Raw genomic sequence first — 20,637 nt, 5'->3', positions numbered from 1 at the left:
TTGTCCAAAACATGACATTTTCAGATTTGATGGTGAAGTTCACAAGGCTAAACGATAGGTTATATGTGAATGTAAAGTTTTCTCTAGCTAGAAAGAGCCTCAGCAGCAATGTGGTGCACATCTGTTGCCCTTCCAGAGTAGACTATGGGGTAAGACAGTCCAAGGCAGGACCAAAAAACCCAGCATATGTGCAATTATTTCACTGAGGACAGGGTTTTCTAAGTTTGAGTAATAAACAGAACCAGTCTAAAGAAAAATTACTTGTTTTATTTTAGTTTTTTTGCTGGTCATGGGGCTTTAACTCAGGGTCAAGGTGCCGTCCCTGAGCTCTTTTGCTCAAGGCTATCCCTTTACCACTTTAAGCCACAGTGCCACTTCTTGTTTTCTAGTGGTTAATTGGACATAAGAGTCTCATGAACTTTCCTGCACAGGCTGGCTTTGTACTGGGATTCTCAGATCAAAACCTCCTGAGTAGCTAGATTACAGGTGTGAGCCACCAGCACCCAGCAAAAAATTACTTATTTTAAATCTGAGATAATTCCAAACTTGGCAAATGAAGGATTTGTTGATGGGTTTGCCTGTAACTCTGAAATTGTGGGTCATCCTGAAAATTTTTAAACAGAGACTCAAAGGCACCCCTAAAAAACGAGATAATACATTGGCATATTTGGTCTATTACAAAATAAAAATACCACTATTGGTAACTGTTTTGTTTATACTAATGGCTATGTTTCACCAAAAATAAGCTTTCTACATTTTCAGCTAATAAAAATCAGCTTACCAAATATTTATATTGAACTTACATCGAAAAGATGATTCAAATTCTTCATTATCATTAAAAGGTAGCTTGTTCAGGTTTGAAATTTCAATTTTGTCTTTAACTTCAATTTGTCTCTGATAAATACTAGATTGGAAAGACAAAATTCATGAATGGGAAGTGCTAAGAACATAAAAGCTGGAAAGCTTTTTTGTGGCTTAAGAAATACACATACAAAATTTCTTGTTCATTGGCTTGTACACCAATGGCTCTGGGCCTAGGCTTGTGGCTGACTGGTAGAGTGCTTGGTCAGCACATATGATGACCTGTGTTCCATCCCAGCAACACACACACACACACACACACACACACACACACACACACACACACACACAGTGCCCAATGCGTTAAGTGCTCACCAGGTACTGTGTTTTACAATCCATGTTTACCCACCCCTGAAGTGCTACTACTTACCAAAGAATGCTTGTGCTCTCATTGTTATTTCTAGAAATTTAGATTTCCAATAAGTAAAAAAACTGTGTGTGTCTGCCAGCACCAGGGTCTAGAATCCAGGGCAACCACGGTTGGTGTTGCACTATTTGAGTTATACCTTCACTTCTGGCTTTTTGCTGGGTTGTACATAAAAATGTCACAGACATTTTTGCCCGGGCTGATTCTGAACTGTGATCCTCAGACCTCAGGCCCCTGGGTAGCTAGCATTACAAGCATAAGCCACCAGGGTTCTGCTTAAAAACATTAAAATAATAAATTCTGCCGGCCATCAGCATATGCCGCAGCTCCAGCTGCAACGATCAGCCGGGCTGTGTATCAACGTGCGCTAGCTTGCCGTAGCTGTGCCTCTAGCCTTTGCCTTTTGCTCTCTCAAAAGAATGCACAATATAAAAAACAAAGTTAAAGCCCTAGAACCATGATAGACACATGTGGCTGTTTTCAACTCTGTCTGGAGAACTATATAAATCTCGGGTATTCAGATGTGCGCCCTAGACCACTTCTCCCTTCTTCAACAATCACACTGCGGAAATCAGTCATTTTTTAAAATTTGCTTCCATGATATACAAAGTAGAACCATATCTCTTTATATTTAAATGTCAAAACATTTCAAAAGTGACTTGGTAGCCATGTGTAAAGTCTTTCTAACTTTAAAAATAAACCCACTTTGGGTTGACAAATTTATACATTTGTTTATGATTACAAACAGAACTGATTTCGAGGCCTATAAAGATGTGGCTTAATAACATATCATGTTGGCCACATCATTCAGATGATTTTCAAACATCATGTGATTTCACTATCTGTCACATGATCTTTAATATCACCTGAAACAACCAAAGTACAAAGTAGCCGGTGACATGATTCAACTGAAGCTCACCAGAAAATGGTACTTACTTGGCCTTCTGTTGCATAGGGCCCAAGTAGGGAGGGAAAGAGAAGCTATGCCTATCAGCAAGTGCTCTGTCAGGACAAAAACTGGGAGAAGCAGCCTGTGACTTAACCATACCTAAAGGGTAGAAGCAATCAGGACAAGAATATTAAAAATACATGGAGAAGATTATCAATGTAGTTTGCAAAAATCTCTATTAGTTCAAAGACAAAATCTTTTTGTATTGGTGGTGGTAGTGGTGCTTAAACTCAGGGCCTGGGTGCTGTCCCTAAGTTTTTCTGCTCAAGGCTAGCACTCAACCACTATGAGCTGCAGCTCCAGTTCTGATTTTCCGGAGGTTAATTGGAGATAAGAGTCTCATGGACTTTCCTACCCTGGCTGGCTTTGAATCATGATCCTCAGATTTTCAGCCTGCTGAGTAGCTAGGATTACGGGCGTAAGCGGCTGGCATCCAGCTCAAAGACAAATTCTATCTACCCTACAGTATTGTAAGATCCACAAGTAGTAGATTAAAGCACATAAATCTAACAATAAGGTAATACTAACATGTCAAGTGAAAGCCACTAATGTTCTTTAGACATGCCTACTTACTAAGAAATACTACATCTTAAACCCTATATTCCCCTGATGTCTACAACCCTGTGACATGGAAGGAATGCCACTGTTGACCAGAAGGTGGCAGACTGGGATCAACCACCAATGCTCAAAGCACCCGCCCCCCCCCCCCCACACACATTGACTGCTGTGTGAGCTCCACCCCTTTCTGTGGTCCAGGTGCTATATTCTCATTCAAAAGGTCTTGTGTGTGGACCAGGGCTGCTTACCTTCCAGAATATCCCACAAGCCTATGAATCAGTGACTTACCTTCCAGATACATTTCATGATCGAGGCTTCTTCTTGCTTTGGGAAAGGGTGTGGAGGAAAAATGTTTGGAGGAAGAGCTCCTGTGTAGCTGACACGACATACTGTCCATCAGTGCTCCCGACGTGTCACTCTTTTCCTCTTTAAGCATATGCACCGGAGGGGGCTCAGGAGCCACATAGGCCTCTGTGAAAGCGTGCTTTTCCAGGGGACTGGGCATGATGTGTCTGCACGTGTCTAGCAAGGGCAGAGACTGCGGACTCTTTGCTGGTGAGGGTGGGCTTCTAGGAATGTTTACAGCAGTTCTTCGTCGGTAATTTCTGTAAGCATCTTCCAAGCGTTCAGCTTCTTGCTCTAGCTCTCTTACCCTAGCCTTAGTATTGACTACAAACTCATTGTCAGAGTCAGGGGAACTACTTTCCTTCCCTGAAGGTGGATAACCTATAAATTTTCCCATGAGGGCATTTGCTAGAGCCTTTCCATGTTCAAATGGCCTGAAGAGGAAACTGGTCCCTATATCACCATTGGGAGGCGGTGTGCTGTCATTCACAGGATGGTTCATCACAGACTGCTTTGGATTGCGGTATACTTCATTCTCTAGGGCTGCCGGGCACAAAAAGAACATTCGACAAATGATGAGAAAAGTCAGTGAATCAAATGTGCTTGCAAATCTACTTGTTTTTTTGAAAAAGGAAAGAAGGTAATGCAGATAAATTTGCCTGTTAAACCATTCCTGAAGCCACAGTAACAAGTATTGACCTTTACTGGCAGCTTATAGATAGACAGATAAATAGATAGATAGATAGATAGACACACACACACACACACATACACACACACACATATATATCTTCTATAATGCATGATATAAGTTCACAAATAGTTATACATGATTTGGAAATCCAAAAAGCTCTGAAAAATGAAAACTAATCTATAGTTTATTTGATGGAACATCTAACCAGATGAGCTTATTTGGCTAAAAAGCATAATCTGAATAGACATAGACCACTACAGTCCCATCAGATGGATGTTCATGTATTTGACTGCAAAATGATAGATGTGTTTCAATAAAGGGGAAAAAAACACCTCAATTCCCAGGGAGGTTGCAAAATTCATAGTTCATGGCTGAGTTTCAGACCATACAGAGGACATTCTCACTGCACCCCTTTCTCAGCTAGGGGATAGAGGCTTACTGAGGCTCAGTGACATAGTCTGCACATCCTAGAGTTTCTGAGATTTCCTAACACAAAGTCACTGCACAAGCTAGATTCTCTCCTGCAATGCAGACCCTCTGGTACTAACAGACAGAAGCTTGCAATGGGCAATGGATACATGAAGAAGGGCTCTAGCCTTGCTGAATTAATATTCGTGATGAAAGTCTGCTATGATTTCAGCTGCAGACAGTCTGGGAGAAGATGAGGAACAGGAAAATGTAGAGAGGAGGAGAGAGAAAAATGAAACTTATAACTAGGTTTTAGTAGCTTGTGCCTGAAATATTAGCTACTTAGGAGGCCGAGATCTAAGGACTGTGGTTTAAAGCCAGCCCAGGCAGGAAAGTCTGTGAGACTCTGACCTCTACTTAGCTACCAAAGAGCTGGAAAGGAAGCTGTGGCTGAAGTGGTAGAGTGCTAGCCTTGATTGAAAAAGCTAACGAACAGCATAAGGTCTGGAGCTCAAGCCCCAGTATCTCCGCGCGTGCGCACGCACACACGTACACACACGTGTACACACAAACACACATGCACGCACGCGCACGCTGGTGCTAGTAGAAGAGAACAAGGGAGTGATGAAAAAAAGAGTACAGATGGGAACTAAAAAAGGCTCAGATCAACAAGTCTGGGGAATCAGATGAACTGACTCACATACACTCTGAATGGATAGCAACTGAAAAAGAAGGTATACTGCAATACATTCCTTGTGAAGTAGGAGGGGGCAAATAAATACTCATCAACCGTGAAGGCACAGTAATACATCGCCAGCAGCAACTATTTTTTTAAATGCTGGTACTGGGCCTTAAACTCAGGGACTAGGCGCTGTCCCTGAGCTTTTATGCTCAAGTCTAGAGCCCTACCACTTGAGGCATAACTCCATTTCTGGTTTGGTGGCTAACTGGAGATAAGAGTCTCACAAACTTTCCTGCTTGGGCTGGATTTGAACTGTGGTCCTCAGATCTCGGCTTCCTAAGTAGCTGGGATTACACAGGTGAGTTACCAGTGTCTGGAGGAGCAGTAACTATTCTGTGAGTGTCACTTATGAACCAGGAATGGAACCCATGACCCATCTTATTTAATCTTTGTCCACTATGGCCCGGTTGTTATTACTATACCCACTAAAAATGAGGAAATTGAGGCCAAGGGAAATTAAAGTATCATGCTTTGGAGTCCAAAATAAAAATAGGTCTCTAAATCCAACAGGAATGTTCGTTTCCCAAAATCAACCTGTTTCTCTCACATATTTTTGCATCTGTCTGTTAAGCATGTATAAAAGTATTGGCTGGACAGTCTTATTATTAGGATAATACAGAAAAAATGGAAAGCTTAAGATGAATTTGCAGACTTCTGTATCATCATTACACCTCTGCAAATTGAGATACCCGCAAAAGCAATCACTTTACCCAATAACCCAGTTAGTATGCTTGAGATAAAAGTTTCATCTCTTGAACAGTACATACTTCTATGGCTTTCCCCCAGTATAAGAATCACTATGTGATCAGTAAGTGACTATCATTACAATTCCACAAGCTTTACACACAGAGATATAGTTAAGGGTTAAAAATGTTTCTAACCCGTCTGAGTCTGTTTCAGTTGCAATTTTAAATCAGTAATCTGAAGAGTTAACCTCTTTACAGATGCATCATAATCCAATATCTGGGCCTTTAGCTGTGCAGAATGTTCGATCTGAAAAGATTCAGAGAAGAAAAATAAATCAATGTAAAACAAATCTGAACTTCTTTCAAAAGGAAAACATTTTCTCATTGTGTTTATCCTCTTTTCTGTTTTACCAATACCAGTAATCAGTGGGTCTCCATTCAAACACACAAACAACAACAAACAGAACAGACATTTTCATTACCTTTTTCATTCATAGAACAGCTACTTTTGGGTATGCAGGCAGCAATCAAAAAGATACAATGGACATTTTTAAGTCTCAGGATGAGAATTAAGAGACTAACGGTGGGTACTATCAGGCCCTCTCTGAAAAGATTATGTTTAAGTGAGGTTGCTCTCTGTTCAATATATTACTATTAAAAATATAATGCCATAGCATTACTACTTTATGTCATTAAAGAAGGAGCTCTGGGTATTAAAATAGATCTGTTTGGTCTGACTTGTGACAGGTTTGCCTATTCAAACCTGTATTTGAACAAGGATTTGGATACCTGTATCCAAATAAGTATTTGACTGGAATGATCCTAGCAAGAGCAAAGAAAATACTCACTTCACTTTGTAGCAGCTTCTGGAGGGCTTGTTTCTGAGATTTGAACTCCTTCTGCTCAAATGCCATGGTACTTTCAACTTTTTGTAACTCATTCTGTAAAACCAGAACCTCGGGAGATGGCTGAGCCATGCCTAAAATGTAAAAGGCCGAGTCATTATTAATCTTAAATTGGCTTATTTCACTTAACAAAAACAAACTAAAGAGACTTTACATGGTTTTGTATAATGAATCTTGTAACCATCAGGTTTTTGTTGTTGTTGTTGGTGGTGGTGGTGGTCATGGAACTTGAGCTCTTCAGCTCAAGTCTAGCACTCTACCACTTGAGCCACAGTGCCACTTCTGATTTTCCAGTGCTTTATTGGAGATGAGTCTCATGGACTTTTCTGCCTGGGGCTGGCTCTGAACCTCGATCTTCAGATCTCAGCCTCCTGAGTAGTTAGGATCACAGGCGTGAGCCACCAGTGCCTGGCAACCATCAGTTCTCTTAAATAGACTAAGCATAATCCTGATTCCCAAAATTCAGAACAAAAGAGTTTAATACACATTACTGCCACTTCATTACTCATAAAGTCTGAGAATTCTTTCAAATTGTCAAATGAACTGAAAAGCTTGCCCCTCTCTCCCCTACCACCCACAAATTGCATCTTAGGCTCTCTCTAGCTGTCTACCTATAGATGACTACCTAGAGAGGTCTCATCCAATCTGAACCACTGTCAGCAACAGTCATGCTCTAGCTTGGAAGCAGATAGTGCTCTCAATCCAGTTCACCTGAGGAACTAAAAAAAGGATATTTTATATAAGGGAACCACCGAGGATGGTGCAGCCCACTGGGCTAGAAATAGGATCCAGCTGTGAGTAACCCTTGAGCTTGAAGGGTTTGAAGAGGGAGATATGTCCAGACCTGAGAGAACAAGTAAGCACAGGAACAGAGTACTACCACCCACAGATAGTGACCTTGCTTGGCTGAGAGGTGCAGCTGGCAGGCAGGCAGACAGCCTAGACTCCTCTTCCTGCCTCCTTCCAAGTGCTTCCTGGATTCCTCCCTGACCAAACTCAAGGAGCAGTCAGAGCATAGGCACCTGTTAACATCCACCAAGCACAGCACTATGTAATGTAGCTTAAATAATACTATTAATTATGCAATAGCAAGCAAAAAGGAAGTCATTCCAATGCAAGAAGCCTATAAACATCTACCCAAGTTGAAGCATTCCTTTCAGATATAAAGCAAAGGTACAAATGCTGAGTTACAGAAAGGTCCAAATCAGAACAAAAAGACATACAGTTTAGGAGACGCAAGTTTTCATTCCTAGACTCTTCCAGCTGTTTTCTCAGTAATTTATTTTGCGCCTGAAGGTCTGCTTTTTCTTCTTTCACTAGAGAGTAATCACTCATCTCTTTAACCTTTTCATTCAACAAGTGGTTTTGTTTGGTTAATGTTGAAAATTGGTTTTTGACAGATTGTAACTCCACCTGAAATTGAGAAAGGAAAATGGACATTTTAATAATCACCTTACAGTACTGCAAAAGAGCTGGGACATTCGCTTTGTTTGTGCCTGTGCTGAAGCTTGAACTCAGGGCCTGGGGCATTATCCCTTTGCTTTTTCAGCTCAAGGCTGGTGCTCTACCACTTGAGCCACAGCTCTACTTCCAGCTTTTTTTGAGGGGGTTAATTGAAAATAACAGTCTCACCCCTTTGGGTATCACCTTTATAATAACAGTAACAACAAATTAAAAAGCGATTAAACAACAAAAAAAACCCTCAAACTTTTTTGCCTAGGCTAGCTTTGAACTATGATCCTTTAATCTCTGCCTTCTGAGTAGTTAGGATGAGAGATGACAGCCACTGATTTGGGAAGTTCTTTTAATCTGAGCCTTACATCTTAGTGACGATCCCTGGACAGAGCTTGGTTCTTTACAGCAAGACCCTAACTGCCATATGTGTACTAGTGGTGAGGCAGGAGTCAACAGTGACACGTATCTACAGACCTATGTCCTATGAAGTGGAGGGCTTATGATGAAGGTTCTCTCTACAATTTCTAAATGTACCAAGAACCAGTAACAATCACACACTGCTACAAGGTGATCTACTCTAAAGGTCAAGTGCCTTCCTTTTCCTAAGTCTAGTATATCTCATAGTTGGATACAGAAGGCTATAAAGGTCTCAAGTCCTCACAGTTGCAAAAGTAAATTTTATATAAAGAACATACTTTAAGTACCTAAAGTTTCAACTCCTCCCTTCAGCCAGCAAGCACACTAACAAAGAAAGTAGTAACATGGTATGGGAAAACTTGTCTCATCTTGTCTTAATTGATAAGCTAAAAATGATAACAATATGTACCTCCTGCTGACAGGACAGAAGAGGCTGAGACAGAAACTATTACCTACTGGCCATCAGCTATGAGCTAGTTCATTGAATTCCTTCAATACCTTTGTGATATGGGAAATAGCTCAGAGTCTACAGAGCACAGGCACACAATTGTAAGAGAAACAGGATTTCAGCAGGACTATAGGACCCAAAGCTCTTCCTCCATTTCTTTAACTTTGATTGAAATTAAGAACTAATAAACTGACTTATTCAGCTATCACTTTTAGTCTTAGAATAACCAGTCCAAACTTGTCAAGACAACATAAGCCAGGTGTGGTGGGTCAACCTTGTAATCCTAGCTATTCAGGAGGTAGAGATTAGGGCACTGTGGTTAGAGGCAAAAGAAGTTTGAGAGACCGCATTTTAACTCATGGCTGCACACAATGGCTTACACCTATAATCCCCTGTGACGTGGGGAAGCCCAAGTAGGAGGACTGCAGCGCAGGCATACAGCAAGACCTTGCCTCAAAAATAATCAAAGCAAAAGGAGGCTGCAGGTGTGTCTCAAGTGGTAGAGCACCTGATAGTAGGTGTGAGCCCCTGAGTTTAATCCCCAGTTCTTCCAAAACAAGAAAAGAGAGAATATGACAGAAGATAAACTATGAATGACTTAATCTGAAATTTTATATATTGCCTAAAGTCTATTTCAAAACACAATAGCTCAATAAATACCTCAAGATCTTTCATCTGATTTACAGATTTACTGAGTTCTTCTTTTTTTAAATTAATCACTGCAAGCTCCTCTTGAAGATGAACAGATCTTTCTGGGGGGGAAAAAGAGCCTATGAGTTAAACAATATTTTCATAGTGAATACAAAAACTAGTAATTTATGTGCAGTATAAAAGACTAAATGATCATTATTTCCTAAACTAAAGCAGCAAATGTAGGAGTCAAAAACTTTATTTGGCAAGTAATAAATAAATCCTGTTACCCAACGGGTGATATGACGTTACAACTGTCATATATGTGGTGAAGTACTTGCTACAAGTTAAATAGAGTTATAACATCTCAGAGCACAGCATTCTAATGCTGACCGTGACAAATTTCCTTAAAGATAAAGATCTGGTGGTTACCCTTTTTGCAGTTTATACTTCCTCTAAGAAAAGTCTATAGTAGATATATCATCAAACAACAATTTCTTAAATACATAATGGTCAAATTCATAAAAGATAGTGGCAAATGGAGTAATATCAAGTCCCCAGCTCTTATTTACTTGAGAATTTGGATAAAATTTCCACCAAAAGTTCCAATTCTTGTCACAGGCAATTTCCCAGAAATATACTGAGATGTAAAATAGCCGAAAATTGAAAAATTATTCAATTCCTATAGTTTCAGGTCAATATATATATGCACACACACACACACACACATATGAATTTAGGAGGGTATATGTTGTCAAGTACCATGAAGCATAAAAATATAGTAGAAGCAAAATAAGAGACTTGGTTACAAAAATAACACATAAACAAATATTGAAGTTTCTCATAGTAAGAGTAATATTTACCAGGGGGCAATAAGTTGCTGCTATCTTTCTGGGAATCACAGATTTATAAAAAAAAAAATCAAGTGTTTGAATTGAATTGGAAAAAAGTTAGATAAAACACTGAAGATACAAGTCTCTGTGAATATGCAAACTGGGAAGCATGGGAGGAGAATAACAGGTGTGATACTGATCATGCTGTATGTATTGACATGTTGAGTTGAAATCCCTTTGTGCAACTACTTAAATACCACCAAACCCAAATGTTAAACATGAAGCCATCTCAAAAGGTAGTGAAAAATAATGTTTTGATTTTGTAACATTAAAATGACAAAAAATGTGTTGCTTTAAAAATATGAAGTGTAAGCTATATTTGTAAATAATACAGAACAGACCCAATTCCAGAAAGTAAAAACCTGCATCAGAATTGAAAAATACAGCCAGCTCTCCCTCCATCACCTTTATTTTTCCTTTCATCTTCCATGAGTTTATTACTTCTAGTGATGTATTCATCCTTTAGTTCAAGTTGATACCTGAGAATCAGAATGACTAAAATGAGTCCCTTGTCATCTTCCTAGAAGGACTGTTATATGTGCAAGAGCTTATCTACTACATATTGAGCCGCAGGGTTTAGAACGTGGTAGCCCAGAAACTAGAATGTCTCTAAATTCTAAGTCCACAGATTTGATCTGAACCTTTAAAGGTCTGGTAGAATCTAGTGTGGCCCCTAAAAAATCGGGTCCAGAACTCAATCACACACAATAAAAAGTGCCACCTTTAAGTTACTGTAAGAAATTACTTTTCAGTTGATCTCCACTGGCACAGAAAGCAAAGAAGGAAACTAGGTTCAATTAGACAATACCAACTGACTCGAAATTCCCAAAGATAACAAGGGAGTCGCTTGCTTCTAATCATCTCCTGCATCTCTCTGTCTCCCAGCAGGAGAGCACCTTAGGCTCTAAGCACAGTAGAGAGAGGCAACTGGCGACAGTGTATTTGGGTAAGCAATACTAAAAGACCTAGTTTATGGGTTTTACTTATTTTGCCAGCTGTTTACCAGTGTCCTCCTGGTCAGGATGGGAGGGAGGAAAGATAAACACCTTTGTCGTGAATATCCTCCAAACTCCTGTACTTTACAAAGTCATAGGAGGCGAGGGAAGATATCAAAATGCTGCCAACAGTCCACTCTATTCGTAACTATATAAAATTAATACAATACTTTAATTAATTTGTTCTTAAAAGGTGAACAACTATGAGTCAGGTACCAATAGCTCAAGCCTGGAATCCTAGCTACTCAGGAGGCTGAGATCTGAGGATCACGGTTCAAAGCCAGCCTAGGCAAGAAAGTCTGTTAAGACTCCTATGTCTAATTAATGGCCAAAAAACCATTGTGGCTCCAGTGGTACAGTGCTAGCCTTGAGCAAAATAATAAAATAAAAAAGTTCAGTGACACCACTCAGGCCCTCAGTTCAAATCTCAGGACCAGCCAAACAGAATAAAAAATAAATGCTTAACAACTATAGATTATTTGGTATTGTTTACATTTGTTAAAGGAACAAAATATGAACAAAAATCTATCATTTTGAAAGTTGCTATCTTTGGGTAATGCAATTCATTTGAGATAAAACCTCAAAAAGCCTTTGCAAGGTTATCAATAACAAATTATGGGCAAGTCAGTAAAGAGACCAACGATTAAGAAAGACCCAGATCCCTGAAGAAAGCATTTACTCAGCAAATACTAATAAGGCGATTATTCAGTGCCAGACACAATTCTTCTACTGAGAAAGATTGTGTGTGTGTGTGTGTGTTGTCCTTGTACTGGGATTTAATTCACTGGTACCTAAAACCAGACTACAGGAAAGCCAAAGTAAGCAGAGGTGTCAGCATGTCTGCAATCCCAATACTTGGGAGGCAGAGACAGGAGGATTGCTTGTCCAAGGCCAGTCTAGGCTTCACAGTGATATCCTCTATTTAGAAGAAAAAAAAAGAAAAGCCAAAATAGCCACAGTTGTCCACATTTTCCTTTCCCTATATCACATTTTACTTATGTAAGTAATCTTAGTTCATTTGTGAAGGCTTGAAGGTATACAAAGCACTTCTTCATGGCCAAATACCATAAGATCTTTAATTAGCTAACTTTATAGATTGCTAAGTATCTTCTTAGTGACAGTATGAGGGAGGTAGTGGAAATGATAATTAAAAATAACCACAATTCCAATTTTATAGGACATCAGCTATGAACACTGAGCAAAATCATAGGTCCTCATAGCTGGAGAAGCTATGAGTCAGAAGGACAGAGGATAGGGGATATAATTCTCTACTGTATCTTTAAAATAGGAGGTTTTGTTTGTTGGCTTTTTGGCAGTACTAGGTTTTGAATTCAGGGCTTCATGCTTGCTACGTTGGCACTCTACCACACTTTTGGCCCTGTTGCTTACTGGTTCTTTTTAGGATAGTGTCTCACGTCCTAACTGGGTGTGCACCTGGACTTCAATTCTTCTACTTTAGGTTTCCCATCAGTGGTAGGATCACAGGCACAAGCCACAGTGTCCAGGCTCTCTTTGTGGAGATGGAGTACTGTGACTTTTCTTTCAGGGCTGGCCTGGAACCTTAGTAACCCTGATCTCAGTCTCTCAGGTAACTTGAGATGACAGGAGTATGCCATCCAGCTATAGACTAAGGAATTTCTCAAGCTTTTCTGCTTCAAAAACTTTTGGCCTGGAAGTGGTGCTGTGGCTCAAGTGGTAGAGCACTCACCTTGAGCTGAAGAGTTCAGGGACAGTGCCCAGGCCCAGAGTTCAAGCCCCATGATCGACAAAACAAAACAAAACAAAACTTGGCCTTAAATTGCTGTCCTCTGAGCTCAGCCTTCCAAGTAGCTAGGATTAAAGATATGAGCCATTGGTGTCCAGATAAAATACAGTTTTAAAAACTATTCTAACTCAATACAGTAAGGAATTGACAAAGAAAATAGGTTATTTGTTCAAACACTAAATTTTACTATAGAATATTGACATTATTTACACATTATCATTTTTCCCATTTCTACCTAATGAATCCAAACATGTTAATTCTTTAAAGACTAATTACTTTAGAAGTTCATTCTTCAGTCTTTGGTCATAGCTCTCTTCAATGCTCTTTATATTTTCCTCCCTTTTCTTAAGAGCCTCAGTCACATTTTTATTTTTTTCCTCCTGGAGCTTTTGCTTCCTGAAATTAATAAAGAATATAAAAAGCAAACAATATGTAATAGCTGAGGCAACAAATGTAGGGAGAAAAACAATATACAGTTCACCAAACTAAAGCTATTATGTTACCATTACCATGAGAAGTGAAAAGGAAAAGAGCCAGAAGACTTCCCTATAGTTTACAAAATCACCAAGTGAGAACTAGAGAGCGCACTAGATAAAAATGTGTCATAGGTGATAAATGGCCAATGTATCAAGTTAGGGGTAGAAGAATAATATTATGAGCTACAAAGTTATAAACAAGTTATGTAATTTACTGAGGTGCTTGTCTCTTCTATAATGTTGTTGCTAACTGTGGAATCTAATCCATTCGTTAATTTTTTTTAAATGGAAGATTTGTTTTTATTATTTAAAATCTATTCATTTAAACTTAACAGTGCTGAGAGAATGGAAGAAAGATGGATTGTGGGTAATCCCAGCTACTCCAGAGGCAGAGATCAAAGGGGACTGTAGTTCAAGGCTGGAGAGTCTTCTCCTCACTATCTATTTACTTAACAGGGTCTTACAGTGAGAGATTATTTGTGTGTTGGTTATGCATCTTAAACTTGGAACTTGGGTGATGTCCCCGAGCTCTTTGCTCATGGCTAATGCTCTACCACTTAAGCCACAGCTCCACTTATAGCTTTCTGTGGTTAATTAGAGATAAAAGTCTCACAGATTTTTCCTATCTGGACTGGTTTGAAGCACAATCCTCAGATCTCAGCTTCCTGAGTGGCAAAGAGGATTACAGGCATGAGCCACTGCTGCCTGGGTATAGGGAGACTTCAAATCAGTAGTAATGGCAATTTATGAGCAAAGTCTAGGGATGGGTTTTGTTCACAGCTGCTGCTGAGATTAAGCCACGAAGAAAAGCAGTGTGTATTGACTCCCTCTGCTGGCTAATCTGAAAAGGCCTGAAGCAGTAAACTACATTTATTTCACTTTAATGTTCAGAAAGGAAAAAGACTAGAGTAATTATAAAATCATGAAGTCTTCGCCAAAATTTTGTTCTTTTCTTGCTTTCTCTTTATCAGTACCTTGTCAGTACTTTCCAAAAAGAAAGGTAGAGAGAAGAAGTCAGAAAAATTGAGCCTATAGAAGAAAATCACAGAAATAAAGATGGAGATAATTTCTTTAACGTCCCAAGATTCCTGGAGTATCTATGAGTAGTGTTCATTAGGAACAGATTCCAAATAAGAAATCTTACTGTACACACTATAGACAAATGTCCTTGCCATTAATCCCAGATAACATTTGAAGGATGCAACATGTGAACACTTAGAAAACACAATTAGCATCCACTATGAAAAATAAGTTCACCCAGTACAAGTCAGAAAGTTTTTTTGAGTTGTAGAGCAGAAAAAAAACAACAGGCCAAGATATCTGGAATTCAGTTACATACACAAAACTATCAGGTTTGAATGACTGAAGATAACTGCAAAATATATGACCCATTCAAATCTTCTTATCTTCTCCAATTCTGGTTTTCACTTAAAGTCTAATATTTTACAAGCAAAACCCTAGTCTTTGTTTCTCCTAACTTATACCTTCCAAAGCTAAGGGATATCACCTTTTCAACTAAAAAACTGTACTTGACAATCAGCACTAGAATTAATTTAGACATATACTTAAATAAATCCTTTTCATCTCATTCTGAACAACCCAAACGAAAACACTGCAGTACTTACAATTCAAAAGTATCAATTCTTTGCTTCAGCTCCATTTCTCTGCCCCTTAGTGATTCGATATCTTTTAATAGAAGCTGCCTTTGAGCATAAATTTCTTTTGTTTCACTCTGCATAGGAAAGCATTAATTTTAGTAAGCAAGCAAAATAATATAAAATAAAATGGAACTCATACATAGCGTTCTAAATTCCTGAAAAAACAAAGAAAGTATGGACATTTAGGGCGACCAATAAAATCTCCAAAAGATTTCACTTCAAGGTTTGCTTTTTGCTATTTTGGTTATATACACACACACACACACACACACACACACACACAATTAGTCTCCCATTGCTAAACAACAGTATTCCACATTCCTAAGAATCTTTGTCTAACCAGCTATCCAAAATCATAAGATCATCAAGATGACTAGTGGTGGTGGTAACTGAATTTTTCAGTTCATGGGTCATTCTGGCTCAATGATAGGAAGCTCATATGAACTGCTGAATGAATTGGCCATGCTTCCATTTAGAAACTCAGTGAGTGAGATGTAGAAGACACTATATTGAAAACAAACTACAAATTTGTGGTTGAGGGGGTGTAGAGGGTGGAGTTGTGGAGGTGGGGAGGGAAAGGAAGGTAGGGGAAAAACAAAGGAGGGGGTAACAATGCTCGATAGGAAATGGACTCATTACCTTGCTCGTGTAACTGTAACCTCTCTGTACAGCATTTTTACAATAAAAAATATATATTAAAAAAAGAAACTCAATGAGCAAGGATTTGCTAGCTTCTTATCATATGTCAAACAGTAACCGGAGAGCTAGATATAAAAAAGCAGACAGATAATGTCCCCATCTTGAAGGCTCTTACAATTTTATCAGAGAGAGAGAAAAAAAAACAAGTAATCACACCAGGATATAATTATATCATTAAATGAAGGACATAAAGACTGATTCAAGAAAAAAAAACCTGTCTGGGTGCTGGTGGCTCATGCCTGTAACCCTAGCTACTCAGGAGGCTGAGATCTGAGGATTCCAGTTTGAAGCTAGCTCAGGTAGACAAATCTGGGAGACTCTTATCACCAATTGACCAGCAGAAAAGCTGGAAGTGGAAGCTTAAGTGGTAGAGCACCATCCTTGAGCAAAAAAGCTAAGAGTACAAGCCCCAAGTTCAAGCCTCAGTACCAATACCATATGAAAACAAAAACAAGGAACAAGGGGTCAAGGAAGACCTCACTGAGGCGAGATAGTGAAATTCTAGCAGTCTGTGGAGTACAGTACAGTCTTATTGAAGAAAGTGGACGGGTATCCCAAGTGGAGGAATAAAGGCATGGTGCTTAGGATAACCATGAACACTTTCGGATAACAGTAAATGGGGATTTAGTCAGCCACTTGATGAAGTTGTTAGTCTAAACATAATCCAATTATCTTAAAGATCTCTGCTTCCAAAAATCTACTTTTATAGCCTAAATATGCCCAATATCTAGAAACACTGTACAACATTATAGATGGGGTCCATTTCATGTTAAATAACAAGGTCTTAATTGGGAATTCTCTTCTTTTCCAAGTTTCTTGACAATAGCAGCTGGCTGCAAGTTGGAAATGATTGCAAAACCAGTTTGGTCTGAGACAACCTGCCTTAAGAGAGGACCAGGATTTCCTGAAGAGCACAGCAATCTATCCTGCTGATCCATACTCCCTGCCACTTTTCCATTTCTCCTTCTCCTGGACAGCCATTTTCCTGGGTGATGAGACCAAAGGGCTATGTGGATGAGCCTCTCATCCCGGGACTCCTCTACTCTCACAGACCTTCACCTTCACCCCCTCCGTGGCTCCTTGGAATAGATGCATACTGTACTGCATCTGCTCTCATCTGGAACTCTCAGCCAGCTATGTTGAGCTCTTGGTCTGTCCTTACTCTTCCACTTGCCAGTCTATTAGGACCTATTCCTGGGTCACTTTGAGGCTGTTATGTGGCCCTCAATTTCCCCCAGATAAGGAGCCACTCATTCTCTCGTCTGGCTGCCTTCACTAATCACAGGCAGCTTTGTTCAAGTCAGTTGAATTCCGCTCTGTTCCCCAAAGCACCTTTCCCTTTTGACCTTTGCTAAAAGGGAAGGGGAAAAGGTGCTTATAACTTACAAATTTTCCTGCGAGTTAGATGAGAAACTTCACCTCCAAACACATGGTTTGCTCTCTTACTGTGAGCCTGTTTTTGCTAGAATCTCAATTCCACTCATCTGTCCTCTCTGCTTTAACTGTCCGCTTTCCTCTCTCCCAAGGAGTGGTACCCTATCTCTGAGCTTCAACTCAAACCCTTATCGATATTCCCAATCTGCCTGAAAGAATGGAGCTTATTTAGTGCATATATTGCTTCCTCTCAGTAGGGCCATTCACCCTACAAGTCTTTCCTTTCCACCATCTCAGAGGAAAATGTCTGCATTGCCTTATTAGGGCTCATGATTCTCTACATGTTGGGTGCCGGTTTTCACTGTTCTCCTACATACAGCCTTGCTCCCACCTGTGTCTGGACCTTAAACCAACATAACAACAGCTTCAGGGAACTGATGGCCTGGAAATTTATTTTCAAATATTACCTCTTGATGTTTCTGAATTCTTTCAAGAGAATTCTTTTCCTGAGAAATAAGTGCTTCGCTTTTTGCTTGGTAAGTTTTCTCAAATTCATTCCGGTATACAGCTAATTCTCTCTCGTATTTTCTTTTCTCTTCTATTTTCATTTTTGTTATTTCAGTATCTTTAATATACTTCAACTGAAAATGAATCACAAACAATTGAAAATACAGTACAAATAAATAGCAACAGACTCTCTTGATGGATAAGTTTAATATTAATGCTGTCTAAATGTAGTATATTTATTTTTTTATTTTTTTGTTGGTCGTAGGGCTTGAACTCTGGCCTGGGCACTGTCCCTGAGTTCTTAAGCTCAAAGCAAGCACTCTACCACTTGAGCCACAGTTTCACTTTTGGTTTTCTGGTGGTTTACTGGAGAAAACAGTCTCACAGATTTTCCTGCATGGGCTGGCTTTGAACCGTGATCCTCAGATCTCGGCCTCCTGAGTAGCTAGGATTACAGGCATAAGCCACTGGTGCCCAGCAACATCTTTAATTTAACACAATTTTTAGTGTTAACCCATCCACCGTATGTTTAGGATTCAATCCAATTGAAATCAATTGGAAATAAAAATATGTGTAGCCATATAGTATTCTATTCTTTAATAAAAGGTCATAGGTTGGGTGATAATGGCTCATGCCTATAATCCTGGCTACTCAGGGGGCTGAGCCGTTCAAAGCAAGCCAGACAGAAAAGTTCATGATTCTCATATCTTTAATCAATCACCAAAAAAATCAGAAGTGGAGCACTGGCTCAAAGTGATAGACTACCAGCCTTGAGCAAAAGGGCTCAGGGATGGTGTTCAGGCCCTGAGTTCAAGCCCCACAACTGACAAAGAAAAGGTTCTAGATGTTTTCTCACATAATAGAAAATTAAGATATTAGAATACAAGTAAAATTATCATTTTCATTAAAATCTACAAAAGATACAACTTACCTTCTGACACATTTCTTTATGAAGCTGATGTTGTATTTCTTTCTTATATTCATTTAATTTTTTCTCTAAAGACTCTAGCTTTGCACGTTGAGGATAAGCATCTGCAAATTGGTCATCGATATGTTGAAGCTTTTCAGCTAGCAAAAAATAACATAAAATTAGGATATAGAAACTCATTCAGATGTGCAAGAGATCAAAAACAGAGAATATACTATGAGGAAAGTATAGGGGTATTTGCCATTTACTTTGAAATATATTAAAAAATGAGACGGATTAATGGATTGACAGCTAAATGATAGAGTAGGTATGACATCAATTTCATGGTGAGTCTAACACTGCAAAACAACTTTAACTTTAGTGCCTATCTGAAAATATTGATAATAAATGTCGTGTTGGGGAGGTAGCAATAAGTATGGTTTAAATCTCAGAAATTATTGGATTCTGTTCTCAGTTTCTAAGTGCCAAGACACTAAATGGACTTTTTTCTTTTCTTTTTTCGCTAGTACTGGGACGCTAACACAGCCTCGGTGCTGTTCTCTAGCTTTTTTTGCTCAAGGTTGATACTCTACCACTTGAGCCTACTTCTTGATTTTTTGGTGGCTAACTGGACTTCCCTGTATGGGCTGAGTTTGAATTGTGATTCTCAGATCTCGCCTCCTGAGTAGCAAGGATTACAGGAGTGAGTCACTGGCACCCAGCTACTAAATAGACTGTGATTAAAGTTGGCATACACATCCAAAGTAATGACTTAAAAGAACCACAGACCATATATTTTAATCCCTCTAGATAAGGAATAAATGCCCATATGGGTGGTAAAGTGACTTCTAAAAGGGTAAGTAACTATAGCATATCTACGCCTAAAATAAGGCCTGTGATTCTCTCATGGCAGTTCTCCTTCCAGGAGGCCTATAGCCCTCAAACCAACTATGGAGTCGAATCTGCCAAAGAACTCATTGCAAACCTGAAAACAGAGTACGCCCCCAACCATGTATGATACTACCACAACCAGAAAAGAATGAACAGGTGGGAAGAAGTAGAATAAAATAATGATAGTGTTTGTCTATGGTAGTTGTTAATTTAGACCTGTTTCCCAGCTACTTTCCTGCATTTGCCAAAGGATTTATAATTGCAGTCTAAAACAAGACTTTTTGGCCAATGGGGCCCTCTGAGTACTTGAAATGGAACGCTTCTGAACTGAGAAATACACTAAATATAAAGAACATACCAGATTTCAACGAATTAGTACAAAAATAATTATAAAATGTCTATTTTTTTTTCAGTAGTGGGGCTTGAACTCTGGGCCTGGGCACTGTCCCTCAGCTCTTCAGCTCAAGGCTAGCACTCTACCACTTGAGCTACAGTGCCACTTTCGATTTTCTGGTGGTTTTATTGGAGATAAGAGTTTCATGGACTTTCCTGCCCGGGCTGGCTTTGAATCATGATCCTCAGATCTCAGCCTCCTGAGTAGCTAAGATTACAGGTGTGAGCCACAGGTGCCCGGCAATGTCTAGTATTTTTAATTGAGTATATGGTGAAATATTAATGTATTTTGTTAAATAAAATAAAATACATTATTAAAAGAAATGTCATCTGTTTCTATTTACCATTTCTAAATTTTAAAATGACATCTGTGGCTTGCATTATTACCCAGCTCTGTTTTACAGTATACATGTAATATAACTCTCATGGACTTTAAAACTACATTTAAAAGGCCTAGTTATTCAATATAGATTTTACAAATTACAAGCCATAGGAGCTAGTATTATTTAAGAGTAAGAGTGGACTGGGAAGTTGATTAAAAACATCAGCTAGGAATTGTTTTCCATTTCTGTTAAGGATAAAAAAATTAAAGGGAAGGATAGTATTATAGGTAG

General features: G+C 39.1%; 1 protein-coding gene across 1 annotated transcript in view; it reads right to left on the bottom strand.

The window, feature by feature from the left end:
• Nucleotides 1-20,637, bottom strand: part of Ofd1 (oral-facial-digital syndrome 1) — a 30,454-nt gene that overhangs the window by 2,605 nt on the left and 7,212 nt on the right. The window contains exons 7-18 of the mRNA XM_013032104.1: nt 18,764-18,900; nt 17,793-17,966; nt 15,220-15,326; nt 13,395-13,514; nt 10,764-10,837; nt 9,496-9,587; nt 7,739-7,928; nt 6,459-6,589; nt 5,806-5,917; nt 3,024-3,623; nt 2,165-2,276; nt 804-904 (exon numbers count right to left, since the gene is read on the bottom strand). Of these exons, the coding sequence (XP_012887558.1) occupies nt 804-904; nt 2,165-2,276; nt 3,024-3,623; nt 5,806-5,917; nt 6,459-6,589; nt 7,739-7,928; nt 9,496-9,587; nt 10,764-10,837; nt 13,395-13,514; nt 15,220-15,326; nt 17,793-17,966; nt 18,764-18,900 (1,950 nt within the window). The remainder of the gene's footprint in view (nt 1-803; nt 905-2,164; nt 2,277-3,023; nt 3,624-5,805; nt 5,918-6,458; nt 6,590-7,738; nt 7,929-9,495; nt 9,588-10,763; nt 10,838-13,394; nt 13,515-15,219; nt 15,327-17,792; nt 17,967-18,763; nt 18,901-20,637) is intronic.

The sequence above is a fragment of the Dipodomys ordii genome, unplaced genomic scaffold, assembly GCF_000151885.1.
Source record: "Dipodomys ordii isolate 6190 unplaced genomic scaffold, Dord_2.0 Scaffold150, whole genome shotgun sequence".
Lineage (NCBI taxonomy): Eukaryota > Metazoa > Chordata > Mammalia > Rodentia > Heteromyidae > Dipodomys > Dipodomys ordii.
The sequence above is the reverse complement of the archived record's forward strand: the minus strand, read 5'-3'. Positions and strand labels throughout refer to the sequence as shown.